Source organism: Muntiacus reevesi, chromosome 5 (genome assembly GCF_963930625.1).
Source record: "Muntiacus reevesi chromosome 5, mMunRee1.1, whole genome shotgun sequence".
NCBI classification, from domain to species: domain Eukaryota; kingdom Metazoa; phylum Chordata; class Mammalia; order Artiodactyla; family Cervidae; genus Muntiacus; species Muntiacus reevesi.
In genome coordinates this window covers 97,947,411-97,962,166 of record NC_089253.1, presented here as the reverse complement: position 1 = coordinate 97,962,166, position 14,756 = coordinate 97,947,411, and the positions used below count along the sequence as shown (strand labels likewise).

At 47.5% G+C, this 14,756-nt stretch overlaps 1 protein-coding gene across 2 annotated transcripts in view; it reads right to left on the bottom strand.

Annotated features, from left to right (window-relative positions):
* Nucleotides 1-14,756, bottom strand: part of CASP9 (caspase 9) — a 23,015-nt gene extending 8,259 nt beyond the window's left edge. For both annotated transcript variants that reach the window (XM_065936041.1, XM_065936042.1), the window contains exons 1-6: nt 14,570-14,756; nt 9,049-9,445; nt 3,358-3,392; nt 2,283-2,459; nt 1,558-1,647; nt 243-390 (exon numbers count right to left, since the gene is read on the bottom strand). In XM_065936041.1, coding sequence (XP_065792113.1) covers nt 243-390; nt 1,558-1,647; nt 2,283-2,459; nt 3,358-3,392; nt 9,049-9,445; nt 14,570-14,701 — 979 coding nt within the window. In that variant the 5' untranslated portion in view covers nt 14,702-14,756. The remainder of the gene's footprint in view (nt 1-242; nt 391-1,557; nt 1,648-2,282; nt 2,460-3,357; nt 3,393-9,048; nt 9,446-14,569) is intronic.

Below are 14,756 nucleotides of genomic sequence, written 5' to 3'. Positions count from 1 at the left end.
AAATGAAAGAAGTTTCCTCTCTCCTCTGCGTTGTTTGTTTTCACCAAGTCTGAGGTTGAAGTGACCTGCTACAGCATCATGAGATGCAAACCTCTAAAAGTTAGACAGAGTTCAGGCTACTCCAGCTAGATGGAGGTGCCACTTTCGGACAGCAGTGACCACGTTTGGGGCCCTCTGGATGCCTGGATCAACCTCTACTTTCCCACTAGCCTCATCGGCAGCAACGCTGAGGATCGGCTTACCTCCACCACAGGCCTGGATGAAGAAGAGCTTGGGCTTCCCTCCCAAACTGGGGCAGCCAGTTCCATTGAAGGTGTTCACAATTTTCTCGACGGACACAGGACATCCATCTGTGCCATAAACAGCCCCTGGGAACTGGAGGTGGCTGGCCTAGAAGACCAAGAACTCTGGTGACAAACCCAAGAAGTTACAGTAGGAATCCAATGGCCTGTTTGTGCAGAGGCTTTGTGGGGACCAAGCATTTAGAAGGTTCCACCAGGGACACAAGGCTGAGTGAAACACAGCAGGTTGGTCCTGGGCAGCCTCAATTCCAAGGGTCTCAAACTCACATGCCTATAAGCACCAGATAGCCTAACTCAAGAACTCTGGCCAGCTTCCTCTAGATTGGTTGTTCTCAAAGTGTGGTCCCTGGTCCAGCAGCATCAGCATCACCTGGAAACTTACAGGACATGCAAATTCCCACCCAGACTTCCCAAATCAGAAACCTGGGTAGTGGGGACCAGAAATCTGGCCCTTCAGGTGCCTCTGTTACAGCCTCGTTGAGAACGACTACTCTAGAGCAATTCCTCTCAAACTTTGTGTTTACAGGGGTCTTGTTCAGGTACAGGCTCTGAATGAGAACCGACATTCTCCCGACCTGCCAGGTGATGCCCATGCTTCCGTCCAGGGGCCACACTGTGAATGAAAGGACCAAAGGGGTGGCCCCAGCCCAGCCACAGGCCAGAATTTTGCTCTTTGAGGATGCGGGCCTGATGGGTCAGACCTTTGTGGTTTTTCAGGACAAGCTGAAAATCGTGACTTCTGTGCTACCGTTGCCAGTTTTGAAAACACTACAATCCATTGGGGTGATTACCTCTGCTCTGTCCAACCCAGCAACTCAAAAGATGAGGGAACTGAGCCCCAGAAAAGGGGAGAGACTTGGCCACAATGACCCAGCACATTACTGGTCAAGGCCAGAGGGGGTCCCAGTGTCCCAACTCACAGCCAGCAGCAAAGGGCCCAGAACAACGTCCAGCAGGACCAAGACAGGAGCTGGGAGCTCTTGTAAGCTGTGCCTGGCTCTGAACAAAATCCAGCTTACCTCTTCCTGCCTCTCGCAGATGGTTTCTCCTGGGGTCACAGCCCTCCCACCCAGGAGGAGCACCCAACTCCTCAGAGGGCCAAATGGCTTCTGAGAAAACAACAGGAGGGAGACAGGGCCCTGTGGCTCTTCCCATAAAGGCCAGGGTGTATTGGACACAGGAAGGGACGAGGCTCCCGCAGGGCCTCTCGGGGCAGCCTTCCTGGGCGCCTGCTAGAGAAGGTGAGGCCGCCTACCTGACAGCCGTGAGACAGGATGATCACCGCGCAGCAGTCCAGAGCATCGTGGTCCTGCCGTGCCAGCTGCGTCAAAGCCTGGACCATTTGCTACAAGAGAGGGCCGTGGGTGAGCCCGACCACTGACCGATCAGGTCCTCATCCTGGGCCAGTCCCCTGCTCCCAGGGCCAGTAGTGAAGCAAAAGGACAGTCACAGTGATCACAAGAGAAGACTGGGGAAGAGATGCTGGGCTAGGCACTCTTTATTTACTTCTACAATGTCCCTGGTGGCTCAGATGGTAAAAAATCTCCCTGCAATACAGGAGACCTGGATTCGATCCCTGGGTTGGGAAGACCCTGGAGGAGAAAATGGCAATGCACTCCAGTATTCTTACCTGGAGAATTCCATGGGCAGAGGAGCCTGGTGGGCTACAGTCCATGGGGTTGCAAAGAGTCAGACCTGACTGAGTGACTAACACTTACCTAATGCAACCCTAGGAGGTGAGCATGGGTCTCGATTTATAGACAGAGAAGCTCAGGCTCGGGAGTCACAGAGGTAGTGGGGGAGTCAGTCCTCAACCCGGGTCTCTGAGTCTGGAGCTCTCAGTGGTAACCACTGAGCGACACTGCCTCTTACGGTCCTACAGACTGAAGGGCTCGTCTTGGGGAGTCGCTGGCTTTCAGGGGCCCTCTTTAGGACACTACCCCACAAGCCCCCATTTCTCTCCATACACAGGGCCCGTACCTTGGCAGTCAGGTCACATTTCACCTCCACTGCAAACTGCAGCAGATGGAAGCGTCGCTGCATCTTTTCACAGTCTATGTTGGAGCCTGTGCGGGTCCTAAGCCCCGACTCACGGCAGAAGTTCACGTTGTTGATGATCAGGCAGTAGCCACAGGGGTCTGCGTTCAGGACGTAGGCCTGCCCAGGCAGAAGGGCCAGTGTAAACCAGGGTCTCGCTGCACTCCTTGGGAGAAAAGGCGACACCCTGGGTCTCACCCATGGGGAGGACAGTCTGGAGAGATGGGATAGAGCCTGCAGTCTGCCTCCTCTGAAGCAGGTGTCTGGCATCCAAACCACACACACGTAGCTATGTGACAGATGATCAGCTAAACCTGGGACAGAAGATTAGCTCCCCTCAGAGTACTCAGGATGGAACCGCTAGCTGAGAAGCCCAGCTCCCCTAGACACTGATCCCCCAAAGGACCAACAAGTCACCCAGACCTGGGGAGTACTGAGAATCACATGATCAGCTCTGCCAGCAGACTCCTGCCCAATTCACCCTCGGAGAGTCTGAGGCCACTTCCTCTCGAGGTTCAATGTTTCTCTAGTAATTCTCTCTCACAGCAGCCTGGGGTTTTTTGCTGTTGTTGTTTATGGCACTCTACAATGTTTACATTTATATACTTCTTTGTATGACTAGTCTCCGCTAGGCTGATGGCTCCACGAGTGGAAACTTGAGTGGTTGGTTCCCAGGTGTCCTAGTGCGAAGTCCAGGCTGACCCAGGGGAGTCACAAAAAAAATACTATGACTGAGACAGGCAGTGACTTGGTCCAGGGTGGGTGCCACAGCCGATTCTCAACTGACCCCTCTGTAGATCTAACTGACTTCACAGATGAGGAAAGAGCAGGGTTAGATAATCTGCTTCAGGAAGAGCTGTACCAGGGTCAGGGCGCTGTAGGGGCCCCAGGACTGGGACTCTCTCCAGCTGGGCTGAGCTCCTGGGGCTCCTGACACAGCTGCAGGAAGGACCTGGGAAGTGGAGAGCAGAAGAGCCAAAAGCCAACACAACCGGCCCCAAATGACATGAAGACTCACCAGATCGGCATTTCCCTTGGCTCTGTCCTGAGTACCTAGAGAGAAAAAGAGGGAAAACGTGAATGTCAGGGTCCAATAGGGAAGGAACAAGGGACCCTGTGAGGACACCTCCCACAGAAACGCAGAAGAGCAGGAACTCAGGAACCCCTGGGGACTGCTGGTGAAGTCAAGTGGCAAAGCCACCTTCGGGAACTATTTAGAAGTTTCCAGGGGTTTCCCTGGTGGTAGAGTGGATAAGTATCCACCTGCCAATGCAGGGGATACAGGTTGGATCCCTGGGATGCACCACAATGACTGAAGACCATGCAACTAGGGCTTGTGCTCCGCAACAAGAGAAGCCACTGCAATGAGAAGCCCGTGCACCACAACGAAGAGTAGACCCTGCTCACCTCAACTAGAGAAAGCCCATGCACAGCAATGAAGACCGAGCATGGCCAAAAATAAATAAATAATTTTTTAAACAGACATTAAAAAAAAAAAAGTTTCCAATAAGGTTGAACACACACCTACTCTCTGACCAGCAACTCCACTCCCAGGTACACAGCCAAGAGAAATGAGCACAGCGGGCACCAAACAACTTGGCCATGAATGATCATCAAAGCCTTGTTCCTACTCCTCGAACTAGAAACAACCCAAACGTCCACCAGCAAGTGGGTGGGTCAGCCAACTGCGACACAGCCGCACAAAGGGCACGACAGAGCTTAAAAAGGAAGGAGGCACATGCGACACCGTGGATAACTGCAAAACACCATTCTGGGTTTTAAAAAAACCAGCAGAGGGCATATGGTGTGATTCCGTTTATGTGAAATTCTAGAACAGAGAGACATAGGGAAGTTTCAGGTCTGTTCCCTCTCTATGGAATCCATGGAGTCCAGCACACAGCAAAGTGAAAGAGAAAACGAAAGTCGCTCAGTCGTGTCCAACTCTTTGCAACCCCATGGTCTACACAGTCCATAGAATTCCAGCACACACCAAATAGCTGAAGAATGAATAAATGAGTAAAGGTGTGATTTTTCTTTTAGTATCAAAAGAGTTTTCATTTCAATTAGCAAGAAGTCAACCGACCACCAACCTACAAGGTTATAGGATTTTTTCTTTTTTAAATAAACAGACATTGACCATCACCCGGTCATGCCACAGACTATACTCATGATCCAACCATGGTGCCATTCATCGCTCAGAGCAGGCCTGGACCTTGTTAGGAGCTATTCTTTTGCCAGTTTAAAAGTCATGCCATACTGCTATCCAAAAGTCTACAAGCAATAAATGCTGGAGAGGGTGTGGAGAAAAGGGAACCCTCTTACACTGTTGGTGGGAATGCAAACTAGTACAGCCACTATGGAAAACAGTGTGGAGATTTCTTAAAAAACTGGAAATAGAACTGCCATATGACCCAGCAATACCACTTCTGGGCATACACACTGAGGAATCCAGACCTGAAAGAGACACGTGCACCCCAATGTTCATCGCAGCACTGTTTATAATAGCCAGGACATGGAAACAACCTAGATGCCCATCAGCAGATGAATGGATAAGGAAGCTGTGGTACATATACACCATGGAATACTACTCAGCCGTTAAAAAGAATTCATTTGAATCAGTTCTAATGAGATGGATGAAACTGGAGCCCATTATACAGAGTGAGGTGAGCCAGAAACATAAAGAACATTACAGTATACTAACACATATATACGGAATTTAGAAAGATGGTAACAATGGCCCTATGTGCAGGGCAGAAGAAGAGACACAGAAGTACAGAACAGACTTTTGAACTCTGTGGGAGAAGGGGAGGGTGGGATGTTTTGAAAGAACAGCATGTATATTATCTGTGGTGAAACAGACCACCAGCCCAGGTGGGAGGCATGAGTCAAGTGCTCGGGCCTGTTGGGCTGGAAAGATCCAGAGGAATCGGGTGGAGAGGGAGGTGGGATGGGAGACCGGGATGGGGAATTCGTGTAACTCTATGGCTGATTCACATCAATGTATGACAAAACCCACTGAAAAATAAAAAAATTTTAAAAAAAAAATTTTTTTCAAAAAAATAAAAAATAAAAAAATAAATAAATAAAAATAGGTAATCATAAAAAAAAAAAAGTCATGCCATAAATGCAGTTACATTCCATCTTTTAAATTAGAAACGGTTTTGCCTAGCCTGAAGACTCCCATTAGACTACAGACTTAATTCTTAAACAACTGCTCATTTCCAAATTCCACTGCACTCCCAAAAATACCATTATCTACTACTGAAAATATCATTTTCAGTATTAGAAAATGCCAATACTACTGAATACTACAAATGTCAATACTACAAATACCAATACTACTGAATATACCATTATCTACTACATATCCAGATGAGAGAATTGGACCATAAAGCAGGCTGAGCACTGAAGAATTGATGCTTTCAAATTGTGGTGCTGGAGAAGACTCTTGAGAGTCCCTTGGACTGCAAGGAGATCAAACCAGTCAATCCTAAAGGAAATTAACTCTGAATATTCATTGGAAGAACTGATGCTGAAGCTGAAGCTCCAATACTCTGGCCACCTGATGCAAAGAACCAACTTATTGGAAAAGACCCTGATACTGGGAAAGATTGAGGGCAAAAGGAGAGGAGGCAGAAGAGGATGAAATTATTAGATACTGACTCAATGGACATGAACCTGAGCAAACTTAAGGAGATAGTGAAGGACCGGGGAGCCTGGTGTGCTGCAGTCCATGGGGTCACAAAGAGTTGGATCGGACATGACTTAGTGACTGAACAACAGCAGCAACTACTGCTGAAGAATGTGTTTATTTCCTGACTGACAGTGACGATCCACAAAGTGAGTAACATCATCAAAATAGCAGAAAAAGGGTTTTCTACCACCTTCATTCTCCCAAAGAACACTGATTTTTGACAATCACCCACAGACAAGAATGCCTTTGTGGAGGTCCAAGAGTCTAGCAGAGAAGCTGCAGTATACTGTTGGTACAAAATTCCAATTACATAGGACACATTGAAGAATAAAGACTAGAGGAGACTGCTCCTTCTTCAAATTCAAAGACAGCAACACAAGACTTTGAGGAATAATAAAAATTAAGGAAACAAGATACCACCAAAAACACACAATGGAAATCTATGATTTGCCCAATAAAGAATTCAAAATTCTTGTTTTAAGGAAGCTAAGTGAGCTATAAGAAAACATAGAAAGACAATATTAAAAAAGAAAAGAAAACAAAGAAAGACAATATATATATACCCAGAAGTGGAACTGCTGGATCATACAGTATTACTATTTTTTTTTCTTCAAGTATCAGGGCTTCCCAGGTGGCTCAGATGGTAAAGAATTCACCTGCAATGAGGAGACCTGGGTTTAGTCCCTGGGTTGGAAAGATCCCTAAAGAAGGGAATGGCTACCCACTCTGGTATTCTGGCCTAGAAAATTCCACGGACTGTATGGTCCACGGGGTCACAAAGAGTTGAACACAACTGAGTGACTTTCACTCTCACTTTCATACCTGAAAGCCGCTGAGCAAGTAAATCTTAAATGTTCTCACCACATATACAAAAAAAAAAGTGTTAATTATGTGAGTTGATGGATGTGTTAACTAGCCTTAGTGTGGTCACTGTTCCATAATACATCCAAGTAGTGAATCATCACCTTAAACTTACACAATGTGTTACACATCAATTATAACTCAAAAAAGATGGAAAAAACTTTTTTAAATTTTTACCTAAGAAAAAAATGTACAAAGCAAAATGGTTGCTCTTGAGAGGTCCATAGGCCACAGCAACATGTAGAGGGAGTAAACTGACAAAGGTACCAAAAGAAAGAGGTAGGGAAGGAGTTCCCTAGTGGTCCAGTGGTTGACATGAGTTCATTCCAGAAAGATCCCACATGCCTTGGGGCAACTAAGCCCATGTGCCAAAACTACTGAACCTCTAACCCTAGGGCCCATGCTTCGCAAGAAGAAAAGTCACTGCAATAAGAAGAGTAGGCCTCGCTCACTCTAGAGAAAGCCCACGTGCAGCAAGACCCAGCAAAGCCAAATAAATAATTTTTTAAAAAGAAAGAAAAGAGGTAAGGAAGGCTCCAGGCAGCAGTCACTGTACTAACAAAGGCAGGGAGGGGTTCTAGACCCACACGGAGGATAAAGTAGTCAGATATAACATGCATGAAACCCATTTCTCCCAAAATGACAGCTTCCAAGGGGACAAGAAGCACATGTGGTCAAGTGTGTGTGCAAAAGAATCAGTCATAGCGTGAGCATCACTGAGCACATGCCCATGGCTCCAGCAGAGAGAGAAGGCGAGAAACACACCCCCTCTGCTGCCTAAGGGAAGGAAGGGTAGATGTCCTAGTGCTGGGCCTAGGCAACTCAAATCACACAAGGAGGACTTCCCTGCTCATCCAGTGGCTGAGACTCCAAGCTGCCAATGCAAGGGGCCCAGGTTTGATCCCTGGTTGGGGAACTTGATCCCACATGACGCAACTAAAGATCTCACACGCCACACTCAGTAAAGTTAACCATTACTACTACGGTTATTATTAGCATCCATACCATGCAATGGCCAACTGGGCAACCATGAAATAGAAAGTGCTAGGTCTCCACAGGCTGCCATGGAAACAAAGCCCTAAGGAAAAACTACATGCTCATCAACAAGAGAATGGTTAAATAAACTGTGGATGATTCAGAATAAAAACTACCTCACAATGAAACAGAATTAACTTCTGATACACACAAGAGCATGAGTGAATTTCACAAATATAATGATGGCAAGAGAAGCCAGATTCAAAGAGTATATAGGATTTCATTTACACTGAAGTTCAAGGACAAGCAAAAGGGATCTATGGCAATAGAGATCAAAATAATGATTCCTTTGGAAGGGGGAAGAGTGGGAATAGACTGGAAAGAAGTACAAGAGAGTCTTAAAGGACAACAGAATGCTCTATGTGGTAATAATCTGAAGTGTGGTTATCTGTGTATTGCTGTTTAGTCGCTAAGTCATGTCCAGCTTTCTGCAGTCTCATGGACTGCAGCCTGCCAGGCTTCTCTGTCCATGGGATCTCCCAGGCAAGAACACTGGAGTGGGTTGCCATTTCCTTCTCTGGGGATCTTCCACACCCAGGGATCAAATCCACGTCTCCTGCAGTAGCAGGCAGATTTTTTACCACTGAGCCACCAGGGAAGCCCAATTGGTAAAAATCATCCAGCTGCGGTCTTTGGATTTACGTATTTTACTGGATGTAGCTTTGTGACCATAGGCAATTATTTCATCTCCCTGAGTCTTGGGCTCCTCATCGACAAGAATGGGTCTAATGATGCCCTGCCTTGCAGGGTTGTTATGAGGAGAGGAGGTAAGGGTATGTACAGTGCCTACTTGGGACAGACTCTAATAGATGCCTCCTTCCTGCCCCCAAGCCTGGGCTAGTCCGCTTGACTCACCTGGACCCAAAGGCAAATCAGAAACAATAGATCGATCTGGAAACACTGATCAAAACCCATGACATCCAAACCAGACTTCAACACATGCTTTTCAGAGGAGGAGCACTCCTGAACCCCTACCGTAATATTCCACCCATCCCCTATGAGTACTCAGAAAGACAACACCAAAATTAAATTTTCTAGTTCACGCTACCCAGCTGTATCACTGGTCACTTGTCAATGACCGCTTGGTACACCCACCCACCACCCCCTCTTGGTACTCACAGACATCAGTGAATCCTCCAGAACCAGTGTCCACTGGCCTGGGTACCTCTGGTCTGAGAACTTCAGGCCTGAGTTTGGTTGGCCAGAGCTCCTCCGGTCCCAGCACCACTGGAGCGAGCTTTCCTTGGCTCAGCTTTGATGGGTCCTGTTTCATCACTCTCAGCTTCTCTGGTTTGAGGCTCTCTGGTCCAAGCACCACCGGCTTGAGATCCAGGGGTCTGATGGCCTCCACATCCTGTTTTGCTGCTTGTCTGTTGGTCTTCAATAATGAAGCCAGAGTGTCCTGGCCTGTGTCCTCCAAGCAGGAGATGAACAAAGGAAGGGCCTGACTCCCTCGAGTCTCTAGATCTATGATCAGCTGTCTGGCCTGATCGCGCCGAGATCCTGAGCCCGCCCTCTGTTTGGAAAGAAAAACATGTCACTATTACCCACACACTTTGCTGTGGCTCTCACCCTAACCCCCCAATTCCCATCTACCTAAGTCTAAACAATCAGGCACATGGGCAAAAATTGAGCCTGAGGTTACTCTGAGCATAGGCCACCTGCCAGTCTTCATTTATCTATTCAATCTCTATGTCAGGAATGTCTACTGTGCACGCAGAAAGGGCCAAGTGCTAAAAATGCAGGAGAGAACAGTCTGTCTTCATGGAGTCACTTCTAGTGGAGCATGCAAACAGGAGTTTCCCTGGTTGTCCAGTGGTTAGGAGTCTGCCTGCCAATGCAGGGGACACAGGTTCGATCCCTGGTCCAGGAACTAAGATCCCACATGCCATGGGGCAACTGAGCCCGTATGCCACAGTCACTGAAGCCCACATGCCCTAAAGCCTGTGCTCCGCCACAAGAGAAGCCACTGCAATGAGAAGCCCGTGCACCGCAACTGGAGAGTAGCCCCCACTCGCCACAACTAGAAAAAGTCCATGCATAGCAACAAGAAGCCCGTGAACTGCAGTGAGAGGTCTCAGCCCGTGAGACCCAGTGCAGCCAAAAACAAAAATTGATAAATAATGGGAGAAAAAAAAAAAAAAGACAATGACACAGCAAAGACAGAAATGCCAGAAGTAAAATCACATGGGGCTGGAAGGGTACAGGTGCACTCAACCCAGACTTGAGACATCAGGGAAGCCTCCAGGAGGGACTAGCTTGCCTGAGCCCCCAGAACACTAAGAAAGGAATAATGAATTCAGAGAAATGGGAGATTAAGTCGGGTGGGAGAGAGATCTCTGCACAGTCATGTCAAGAAAGCTGTGAGAGCTATGTAAGAGCTTTAAGAAAGAAGTGACAGTGTCTGATCTGCCTTTTAAAAAAACTCATCCTGGGGGCAAAGGGGACAATGGCAGGGAGTGGCCACAGCCAAGTTATGTGGTGGCAAAGACTTGCAGCTGGAATGGAGAAAAGTCAGAGGACAGACAAAAGAAATAAGGAGGGGAAATCCACAAGACTTGGGCATTGACTGGGTGGACTGTGGAGTTGCAGGAGTGGTCAAGGTTGACAATGTTGGGATGGTGAGACCAGAGAAGGAGACAGGGAGCAGGAGGAAGATGCCAGTTGTCTGCTGGTTCTCCTTTGAGGCCCAACTTTGGGCAATTTCCACAGGGATAAGACACCACCCTGTTCGCAAGCATCCTACAGCAGTGTGATCCAAGAGAATTTTTCATGACAATAGAAATCTTTATCTGAGCTGTCCAAAATGGCAGCCATTAGCCACATGCAGCTACTGAGCACTTGGGTCATATGTCTAAGGAACTGCCTTTTCTGGGTTCAATTTTAATTACTTCATATTTACATCTAAATAGCCACATGTGACTAATGGACACTACACTGAACACACGTGCTTCAGTCAAGTCCAGCTCTCTGCAACCCTATGGACTGCAGCCTGCCATGAGATTTTTCAGGCAAGAATACTGGAGTGGGTTGCCATTTCCTTCTCCAGGGGGTCTTCTTGACCCAGGGATTGAACCTATGTCTCTTATGTCTCTCTTAGGTCATTTCTTTACAACTAGCACCACCTGGGAAGCTCCTTGAATAGCACATATTTGTACTATCATTGAGATGATTAATTTTCATTAGCAAAAGTTAGCTACATGCCTACTTCTCTACAAGTAAGTCATGGGGTTTTGATTTCTCTCAATGTTTACAAACACTCACAGACACGTGTTAAATGCATCATTTCACTTAGTTCTCCTCAACAACCTTGTAAAGCGGTTAAATTACAATTACCCCCACCTTAAGGAGGAAGGAAACTGAGTCTAAGAAAGTTGCTGCAACTTGCTAATATGTAATATGTCATAAAGCCAGGATGACAGCCCAGATCCATGTGATTCTGCCATACTAGGAGTGGTAAAACAGTGGCCCATTGTTCATAACACATTCTTTAAAAACTCTGAATTTGTTGCTAACATTTATTTTTAATTTTATATTGGAGTATATTTGATAATAATGTCTTAGTTTTAGGTATACAACAAAGTGATTCAGTTATACAAGTATCTATTCTTTTTCATATACCAGACCACCTTACCTGCCTCCTGAGAAACCTGTATGCAACAGTTAGAACCAGACATAGAACAACGGAACTGGTTCAAAATTGGGAAAGGAGTACATCAAGGCTTATATGGTCACCCTGCTTACTTAACTTCTATGCAGAGTACATCATGTGAAACGCCAGGCTGGATGAAGCACAAGCTGGAATCAAGAGTGCCAGGAGAAATTTCAACAACCTCAAATATGTAGATGATACCACTCTAATGGCAGAAAGCGAAGAGGACTAAAGAGCCTCTTGATGAAGGTGAAAGAGGAGAGTGAAAAAGCCTGCTTAAAACTCAACATTCAAAAAACTAAGATCATTGCATCCAGTCCCATCACTTCATGGCAAATAGATGGGGGAAAAATAGAAACAGTGGCAGATTTTATTTTCTTGGACTCCAAAATCACTATGGACAGTGACTGCAGCCATGAAATTAAAAGAAGCTTGCTCCTTGGAAAAAAAAAAAAACTATGACAAACCTAGACAGCATATTAAAAAGCAGAGGTCTGTATAGTCAAAGCTATGGTTTTTCCAGTAGTCATGTACGGATGTGAGAGTTGGACCACAAAGAAGGCTGAGTGTGGAAGAATTGATGCTTTCAAACTGTGTTGCTGGAGAAGACTCTTGAGGGTCCCATGGACTGCAAGGAAATCAAACCAGTCAATCCTAAAGGAAATCAACCCTGAATATTCATTGGAAGGACTGATGCTGAAGCTGAAATTCCAATACTGTGACCACCTGATGCAAAGAGCCAGCTCATTGGAGAAGATCCTGATGCTGGGAAAGATTGAAGGCAGGAGGAGAAGGGAGTGACAGAGCATGAGAGGGTTGGATGGCATCACTGACTCAATGGACATGAGTTTGAGCAAACTCCGGGAGATAGCGAAGGACAGGGAAGCCTGGGGTGCTGTAGTCCATGGGGTCACAAAGAGTCAGACACAACTTAGCAACTGAACAACAACAACAATTCTTTTTCAAACTGGTTTTCCCTTTGGGTTATAACAGATTATTGAGCAGAGTTCCCTGTGCTATTTTTGCTAACATGTAAAACCAGGAAACAGGAATTCCCTGGTGGTCCAGTGGTTAAGATTCCTCACTTTCACTGAAAGGGCCTGGGTTCAACCCCTGGTGAGGGAACTAAGATCCTGCAAGCTTCAGGGTGTGGCCAAAAAAACCAAAATAATTTCCCACTTGAAATGGCAACCCACTCCAGTATTCTTGCCTGGAGAATCCCATGGACAGAGGAGCCTGGGCTACAGTACATGGGGTTGCAAAGGGACAGACATAACTGAGCAACTAACACTTTCACTTTTCTCGATATAAAAGATCTGGCAACACTAGGCCAGCATTCTTGTACGATCATATTCAGCTGGAGTCAGAGGGCAGGGCAGAGGCTGCCCATTCTGGTGCCCACCTATTATGCCTCCAAGGACATTCAAGTTTATCACTCCTGTGAATGTTCCTGATAGCAAGCATATGATCTCAAATTATTTCCACTCCTTAGTACACAGCAGATGCTCATAAGACTTCTCTTAATATTATACACTGGTGACTTTTCATATGATATTTGTCCTATTAAAGACTTCCTCAATGGTCAGGCCAAGTTCCTGGATGATGCAGAAACTGGCCTGCAAGCAACCTACAGGGCACTATGCAAGGGCCTCTAGGAAGCCACACATTCCCACTGTATCTCCTGGTAAGAAATACATCCTGTTCCCTCCAGACCTCACAGGCCTGTGATGAGGGTCAAATAAGACAAAGATATGACTGTGCTTTTAAAGAGAACCTCAAGGACTTTCCTGGTGGTCCAGTGGTTGGGGATCCACTTGTCAGTGCTGGGGACATGCGTTTGATTCCTGGTCCGGGAGGATCCCACATGCCACGAGGCAACTGGACCCACGCTCTGTAACTACGGAGTCAGCGGTCTAGAGCTCTTGAGCTGCAACAAGAGAAGCCACTGAAATGAGAAGCCCACCCACTGTAACTAGAGAGTAGGCTCACTTGCCACAACTAGAGAGAGCCTTGCATAGGAACAAAGACCCAGCGCAGCCAAAAATAAATGCTTTTAAAGAGAACCTCAAATGTTTGAATTTATTACTCTCTTCACTATCTGCAGTAGGCCCCTCATCTCCAAATGCCTTAAAAGACACATAACACATGAGAGGCTGGCCAAGGAGGACAGGGCAAAGACAGATTCCATCTGATGTGTGCCTGAAGCTTTTCTGTTTCACAACCCTTATCTCTTTTAGCCCTCAGGGCAGTATGACGTTTTTCCATTTCACAGCATGGGAAACTGAGGCTCAAAGAGGATACAGTGCCCGGCAGTCAGACCTCCCTAGTGGGTGCTCTGAACCTCCACCCTTGTGCATGCTCAGAAGCTCAGTCATGTCTAACTCTTTGAGAACCCCATGGACTGTAGCCCACCTGGCTCCTCTGTCCACGTGATTTCCCAGGCAAGAATACTGGGGTGGGTTGCCACTTCCTTCTCTAGGGGCTCTGCCCCACCCAGGGATCAAATCCATGTCTCCTGCATTGCAGGTGGATTCTTTACCACTGATCGACCTGAGAAGCCGCAACCTCCACCCTAGAGGAGGAAAAAACAGGTATGCCTCCAGACAGGCATCCAGGACCGCAGCAGCTCCCGGGTGTACTCTGCTCGTGCGAGGCACTACACGCCTTTAGCAAACCCTCAGATCGCTTTAGCGAACCCTCAAAAAGGTGTCTGGGGGTTGTTCGATTCCTCTGGGAAATTTAGCAGGCTAGACGCCCTGGGGGAAAACGGGGTTCCCTCACGATAGTTCCCCGAAGGGAAGGGGTACTGTGTGGCACAGACGGGTAGGACGCGAGGCGGGGAGGCGAGGGTAGGACGCGAGGCGGGGAGGCGAGGGCGGGACCCGGGCCATTAAGTCACGGTGTGGCTTCAGCAACCCTCTCCGCGCGGCCTCGCAGCCCCCAACTGTGACCTGAAGTCTGTGCTGCGCGAGAAGCTGGGGACGGTACCTGAATGTCCTCGATCATGTCGGGAGTGAAGAGTTCGCGGTTCAGCAGAGCGTCCCAAAGCGAGGCAACCTGCAGCTCACGGACCAGCTGTACCCGGCACCGCCGCAGGAGCCGGCGGTCAGCCTCGTCCATGGCGGACAGACAGCAGGACCCCTGTCGCCTCTGTCCGCTTCCGGGCTTCGGCCGC